This window comes from Mastomys coucha, unplaced genomic scaffold (genome assembly GCF_008632895.1).
Source record: "Mastomys coucha isolate ucsf_1 unplaced genomic scaffold, UCSF_Mcou_1 pScaffold15, whole genome shotgun sequence".
In the NCBI taxonomy this organism is placed as follows: Eukaryota; Metazoa; Chordata; class Mammalia; order Rodentia; family Muridae; genus Mastomys; species Mastomys coucha.
The window spans coordinates 26,374,552-26,382,327 of record NW_022196897.1 but is presented as its reverse complement, the minus strand read 5'-3'; the positions used below and the strand labels follow the sequence as shown (position 1 = coordinate 26,382,327).

Here is a 7,776-nt window from a genome sequence, read left to right as displayed (position 1 = left end):
CCAGCCCAGGGATGGCACCACCCACAAGGGGCCCTCCTCCCTTGATCACTAATTGAGAAAATGCCTTATAGCTAGATCTCATGGACGCATTTTCTTAACCGAAGCTCCTTTCTCTGTAATAACTCTAGCCTGTGCCATGTTTACACACAAAACCAGACAGTACATTCTCTATCTTCCAATGCCCTATTGTACCTCTGTTATTTTATGGTATATTATGATTTTTCTCTTCCATTTCTTCTTTACTCAGTTCTAAAATAATAAAGCAAGACTGTCTAGTGTCAATATTGAATTGTAAGACTTTAACACACTGCCTTCCTCTTTTGTACAATTTGGATGTACTTGTAATAGGACTAAAACATACACTCTGTTTGGTGTAGAGAAATGGATTATTTGAAATGTCCCCACTGCACCATAGAGAATGTTTTTTATGTAATTAGTTGTGTGTCTTCATTTTAAGTTTAAAGTTGATTAGACAGAAATTGCATTGCAGACTACTCAGAACACCTCTCATGAACTTGAACTTTGTGGAGTTAGCCAAGAGGCTCTACTTCTAATTGAGCTTTCTGGTAATTGAATGCTAGTGATGTTTCTGTGGTATGTTTCAGTTGCTGTGGTGCTGGGACAGCTGCAGACACAGACATGACAACCCAGCTTATTTCCTCCAACTTGGAGCTCCACTCTCTCACCACTGGCCGCCTTCCGAGAGTTGTTACAGCTAATCGGATGTTGAAGCAGATGCTTTTCAGGTAAGGTTCCAGGGTGTGGACTTCTGTAGAATCTCTTTTCTTTCTTTTTAAACCTTAGATTTTTAGCATAAAGATGCCTAAAACTAGGGAACAAAATATTCAGAACATATTTTGTTGCAGAAATCAGTTAGAAAGCCTTTTTTTTTGTTTGTTTGTTTTGTTTTTTTTGTTTTTCAAGACAGGTTTTCTCTGAGTTAAGGGCTATTACTGTGTCCTGTTTAAAATAAACATGTGCAAGCCAGGCAGTGGTGCTGCATACTCTTTTTACATATATATGCACATGAATATATATTACATACACATGTATGCATATACATATACAATATATTTGCATATACATGGCATACATAAATAGGTTTCCGAACTTCATTCTGTGGTAACTTCCACACACAGTTCATACAAGTTTTTTTTTTTTTAAATCATATTATTACTTTATGTTTGTAGATGTTTTGATGTTTTAAAATCTTTTTTTTTTTTGGTTTTTCAAGACAAGTTTTCTTTGTGTAGTCCTGGCTGTCCTGGAACTCACTCTGTAGACCAGGCTGGCCTCGAACTCAGAAATCCGCTTGCTCCTGCCTCCCAAGTGCTGGGATTATAGGTGTGCGCCACCACTGCCCGGTGATGCTTTAAAATCATTTTTTTTTAAAGATTTATTTATTATATGTAATTACACTGTAGCTAGCTGTCTTCAGATTCTCCAGAAGAGGGAGTCAGATCTCATTAAGGATGGTTGTGAGCCACCATGTAGTTGCTGGGATTTGAACTCAGGACCTTTGGAACTCACTCTGTAGACCAGGCTGGCCTCGAACTCAGAAATCTGCCTGCTTCTGCCTCCCAAGTGCTGGGATTAAAGGTGTGTGCCACCACTGCCCGGTTTCCCTCTGACTTTCTTAACTAGATTTTTTTCCCCCATATAGGATTTCTCTTGGTGGCCCTGGCTGTCCTGGAACTCACTTTGTAGATCAGGGTGGCCTCAAATTCAGAGATCCACCTGCCTCTGCATCCTAGGTGCTGGAATTAATGGTGTGTGCCATTACCACCCAGCTAGATTTTTTTTTTTCCTTTTGGTTTTTTTTTTGAGACAGAGTTTCTCTGTGTAGCCCTGGCTGTCCTGGAACTCACTCCGTAGACCAGGCTGGTCTCGAACTCAGAAATCCGCCTGCCTCTGCCTCCCAAGTGCTGGGATTAAAGGCGTGCGCCACCACCGCCCGGCCTAGATTTTTTTAATGTAGTTCAGAACCACATACCTAGGAACAGTACTGCCAGTAGTGGGCTGGGCCCTCTTCCATAATTAGTAATCAAGAAACATGCCCTTAGGCCAATCTAGTAGAGGCAGTTCCTCAGTTGAGGTTCCCTCTTCCCAGGCATGTGGACCACCAAGATCCGTCCTCAAGTCTGTTACAGAAGAAATAGTGCCCGCATTTCTTCCTGAGACCTGCCTTAACCTGAGCATATTCCTTATGTGAGAGTGAGCATCAGACACCTGCATCTATGAATATCATGAGCTCATTGGCCTAAAGAGGTTTATATAGGTCATGTGGCATTTAAAACAAAATAGTGCCAATAATTATAGATCGGGAGATTTAAAATAAAAATACAGATTTCTGTCTTGTTTTTAAAAGTTAGAATGAAAGTAGACGAATAATGTGGCAGTAACTTTTAGGGATTTTGTGGTCAGTGGAGCATATTTGTCATAGCCCTTGCTTTGCTGTGCTGTGTTGCCTTTGTCCTCTGGCTGTCCTGAGCTTTGCAGTCCTTGTAGGATAGGATAGCTCTGCATTCTCTGTGGTGTCTGTGCAGGGTGGTTAGTGAGTTAGCTCCCACTGCACAGATAAGAGGTGCTAAGCCAGAGCTGTAATCTCTGCTCAGCACTTTATATATGAAGCCATCATGCTAACACAGGGTATTGTTACTACCAAATAAATGCTCCAGTTATAGCATGAGACCAACTCATCATTTATGACACTGATTTAAAAAAAGTTATAGATCTTAATTTTAAATATAAAGCTCCCCCTGGTGGATCATATGGCCTATTACATACAATTTTTATATTTGTTTTAAAGGCATTTTCAAAACAATATAGCAAATATTTAATCTCTCTAGTATGACTTAAGAATTCTGTAGTTCTTTTTTTTTCTCTCTCTCCAGTGCTTCATTTTTACTTAGTACAGTTTCTAAAGGTTATTTATTTACTTATTTTGTGAGATAGGGTCTCACTGTATCTCTAGTTGACCTGGAACCTGCTGTGTAGATCAGACTAGCCTTGAACTTACAGAGATATACTGCCTCTGCCTCTCAAGTGCTGGCATTAAAGGGTTTGCATTACCATGCCTGGCCAGAGTTAAATTTTCTATAATGTTTTGAGAAAAAATTTAAATTAAAAAATTTAAACCAAGATAGTATTGTCCTTCATATCTGGTGACGTTGGGTGAATTATATAAAGTTTAGGGGAGAAAGGCTTTCATTTGACTTTAGTGCTTTGGGTCAAGATCTGCCAGCTGTGACTTTGTTGGGTCATGTTACTTTTTTTTTTTTTTAAAGAAACATATATATTTAAGAACTAGTTTTTTTTTTTAAAGATTTATTTATTTTATGTGTATGAGTGTACACTGTAGCTGTACAGATGGCCGTGAGCCATCATGTGGCTGCTGGGACTTGAACTCAGGATGGCCCCACTTGCTCCGTCCTTGTCCCGCTCCCTCCGGTCCTGCTTGCTCTGGCTCATGTTACTTTTTTTAAAAAGACTTTTATTTCTGTTGGTGAGTGCATACACACATACTCACTTGCACACTCACTCTCTTGTGTACATACACACACACACACTCCTGCACAGAGGCCAAAGGAGAGCACTGGATCCCTAAGGTAGAGTTACAGGCAGTTGTGAGTCACCTGTCGTAGATATGGAGAACTTAGCTCAGGTCCTCTGTAAGCATCAAGCACTCCTAACTTAAGGCATTTCTCCAGCCCTGTCTTACACTTCTTAAGTATAAGTTGAAAAATGTCAGTGATAGTTTCTGTCTCATTGACTTATAAGGGCAAAAAGAGATAAATGTCTCATTGACTTTATGAGGGACAAAAGAGATAAAGAAAGGACTGACTAGCTAGCTTAGCAGGTAAAGGCACCTGCTGCCAAGTTTGAAAGTCTTGAGTTTGACAGTGCCAGACCCCACATGCTGGAGGAGAGAAGAACTTCCGTAAGTTGCCTACTGACCTCCACATGTGCAATATGGTGTTCATGCATCCACATAGACATTCACAGCACAAGTATGTGAGTGTAATAGTTTGAAAAGTAAAAAGCAAGGCTGATGATGGTATTTATAATGGGACCTAAATGTTTTTTATTTGACTTTTTTCAGATCTTTTATGCTTTACCAACATCTTCATGTGTATGCATTAACAGAAATGGCACACTAGGACATTTACTACTTTGTTGCTTGCCCTGTGTACAGTGCTGCATTGGTTAGTAGAGAGCTCAGATTCAGGAGTTCTCTCCAGCCCAGAGAAGAGTTCTAGAGACCTAGCACCACATGAAGTAAGAAAATACTTAAGTGAATGAATACTAGTTGGAGGTGAAGGCTGAATTTTAGTAAATTCTCAAAGAGATCTGATCCACAAATTTTTAAGTACCAACTATCAGTAATATTATATACTAATTATATTAAAATACAATTATACTACCTATATAGTATATAAGTATTATATTATTTTAATGTCAGCCTCATGTTATATTAATCAGCTTTTGAATTTTAATGATATGGCCCATTTGAAGATATTTTCACAAGTATTTGGGAGGTTGCCTAATTCCTCAGGCTGTATTTTAGAATAAATTCCTTGGCTCTAAAAAAATTCCGTGTCTGGAACAGGAAGTCTGGAAGGACTTTATTCAGATGCCCTCCTGAGCAGGCAATAGACTAGATGACCCAGCATTGGTGGGGACAATCATCCAGCCTTTCTGGCTTGTCTGTGCAGTGTCTCAGGCTCCAGCCTTGAGCCTGCTGTTAACAAGCTTTGGACCAGATGTTTCCACAGTTAAGGCCTCTGTTCCCTTTTTAGGCTGGGACTTGTGAAAGAAAGAAAGAAGGAAGAAAGGGAGGAAGGAAGGAAGGAGAGAAGAGAGAAAGAAAGAATCTTTTAAATTTGTTTTTAATTTTGTGTGTGTTGGTGGGTGAGGTATGTATGTTCAGTTACAAACAGCCTTGGAGGGCTGTCTGAGCCAGGGTTACAGGCAGTGATGAGCCTCTTGATGTGGGTGTTGGCAACTAAACTTGGGTCTTCTGCATTCTTAACCATTGAGCCAACTGTCCAGCCATCTTAAAAAATTTAAAAATTACTTTAAATTGAATATTTTTTAGTGTGTGTGTGTGTGTGTGTGTGTGTGTGTGTGTGTGTGTGTGTGTGTGGTGATGCACATGTGGAGGAGGTCAGAGGACAACTGAAGAGTTGGTTTTCTCATTCCACCATGTAGGTCTTTTTTTTTTCTTTTTGATTTTCAAGACAGGGTTTCTCTGTGTAGCCCTGGCTGTCCTGGAGCTCACTCTGTAGACCAGGCTGGCCTCAAACTCAGAAATCTGCCTGCCTCTGCCTCCCAAGTGCTGGGATTAAAGGCGAGTGCCACTACTGCCCGGCCACCATGTAGGTCTTGATTGGACCTCTCAAAATCATCGGGCATGGCAGCAAGCACCTTCATCTGCTGAGCCATCTCTGGCTTCTCATCATGCTACTCCTAAAATTCTTTCTTACCCTTGAATTTTTCACTTTAAAAATGGAAGATTATCAGCAGTTTGGTACCTGGACTTCATAGTTGTGCTTCTGGATGTCACGTAGCTCTTCCCAGCCAGAATGACGGCTTTGCTCCTTTATTTGCGATTTAGTGTATGGCAAGTTTAGAATGTGTTGGCTTCAAATTTCTTTTTAAAGGGCCAAAGGTTTTAAATCCAGCATGTTTATCAAGTACAGCAGTTGTCTTGGTGAAAAACTGAGCCAATCCAGGGAAAGGGATCTGTAGAAATGATCACCAACTAGGTAGAGTTCAGCAAATGTCCAAGACTTGAGTGCATAGTTACATGAAGGGAAAGTGGGTGGAAACATTTTTTTGTTTGGGTTCCTGAACATTTTGTGGGTCATAGCAGCAGCTTCATAGGTCATGGTGGAGCTCCATATGTCCCTGAAGGATGCAACAGTTTCCTGTTTTACTTACAAGCATCTGTGATTATTACTAGGTGGGTTTATTCAGAGGGAAAGGGTGTTGTGACATGAGCCATGTGTGTTGAGACTGCTTGTTAGAAGAGCCGAATGGCTTGAATTTAGTAACTCCTCACTGTTAACTAACTTGGTAGCTTATTATGCAGTGCTGATAGTCTCTGGAATAACAAGCTCTCTAGTTTTTTGTTTTGTGTTTCTTTTGTTTTATTTTGTCCCCCCCCCCCTTTTTATTAAAATGGGAATGATAGTGCTTTTTAAAAGGTGGCTGTGTGTCAGATCTGAAATGAGTCATGTGGTAGGTATACTGCACACAGTTTACAGTAGCTAATTGTAGATGTTTAACTGCTTTTAGTTCCCTGCCTGGTTCCTATGCAGGCACTAATTCCTTAGTGAACTCACATGAAAACTCTTGTCTGACTTGTGCAGCTTTTGTATAAGCTACAGTGACTTAGGACTCAATTCTTTCTTTGTGTCTGTTCTGATCACCAGGTATCAAGGTTACATTGGTGCAGCCCTAGTTTTGGGGGGAGTAGATGTTACTGGACCTCATCTCTACAGCATCTATCCTCATGGATCAACTGATAAATTGCCTTATGTCACTATGGGTGAGTGTTATGTTTTTCTTGTTTGAGATTCAAAAACAAATTGGTCTTTTGAAGAGCTAAGGGAAGCAACAGTGCATTCCAGTGATGTGACTTAGTCAGCTTTTTATCCAGTGCCTACCATGGGTTGTTAACTTGGGAGGTGATATAAAAAAGAATTTGTGTGTGTGTGTGTGTGTGTGTGTGTGTGTGTGTGTGTGTGTGTGTGTTTTGAGACAAGGTTTCTCTGTGTAGCCCTGGCTGTCCTGGAACTCATTTTGTAGACCAGGCTGCCCTCGAACTCAGAGATCCACCTGCCTCTGCTTCTTGAGTGCTGAGATTAAAAGACTGTGTCACCATGCCCAGCTTTCGAAAAAGATTCTTGATATAATTGGATAAAGAATTTAGTGAACAATTTTAGATAAAGACTCTTGGTTGTAAGGATTTATTTACTGGATACCCACAGACAATAAAGGACTATAAAACTGTTATTAGCAATGTTAGGAAGTGAAAAATACTCAGATAAAGGCTACTAAAGTGTAGGTAATACTGAACTGTGGTTACATCAGGTGTTACTTTGGAGAAATTAGGTCAAGGATATGTGGGAACTCATTGTTACTTCTTCTACCTATATGAGAATTTGCAGTGATCTAAAAACCAAAAGGTTATGAATATCCTAAGAGGATCTAGGAGTTGTGGGCAGGCAGAAAGCAGTGGAAGCTTGGGTGGATCCTGGGAGAAGGTGATATTAGAGTATATAGAGCCCTCTAAGTAGGTGGAAAGACTGAGTGGAAGTTAGATCTTTCAACATGTTGGAACTGATAGAAAATCTCTAAATCATTTTAATTTCTTTTATTTATTTATTGTGCCACATGTGTGGTTAGAGGACAAGTTAATGGGGTCAATACTCTCTGTGGTTTCTGGGGATTACACTCAGGTCATCCAGCTTTGTGGCAAGTGCTTTTTACCTACTGAGCCATCTCACCAGCCCAAGAGGCCCTTCTTCAATGAAGCTAGAGTGGCAGGGTCCCTTTTATGGGACCGTGGAGATCCTTAGTTTCCTCCTTGTAAAGTGTCAAGTGATACCAGGCTGTTGTGATACCAGGCACAGTACACAGGGGAAATCTGTGCCAATGCCTGGCCTACCAATGTTTGCAGTGTTTTTGGGTCAGGCTTTTGTGTTTGTGGTTTAGCTCTAACTGCTAAATAAGAACAGTAGGTTCTTTTGTTGTTGCTTTTTTTTTTTT

General features: G+C 40.4%; 1 protein-coding gene across 1 annotated transcript in view; it reads left to right on the top strand.

Moving 5' to 3' along the window:
- Positions 1-7,776, top strand: part of Psmb7 (proteasome 20S subunit beta 7) — a 60,504-nt gene that overhangs the window by 4,193 nt on the left and 48,535 nt on the right. The window contains exons 4-5 of the mRNA XM_031370109.1: positions 606-746; positions 6,438-6,553. Coding sequence (XP_031225969.1) covers positions 606-746; positions 6,438-6,553 — 257 coding nt within the window. The remainder of the gene's footprint in view (positions 1-605; positions 747-6,437; positions 6,554-7,776) is intronic.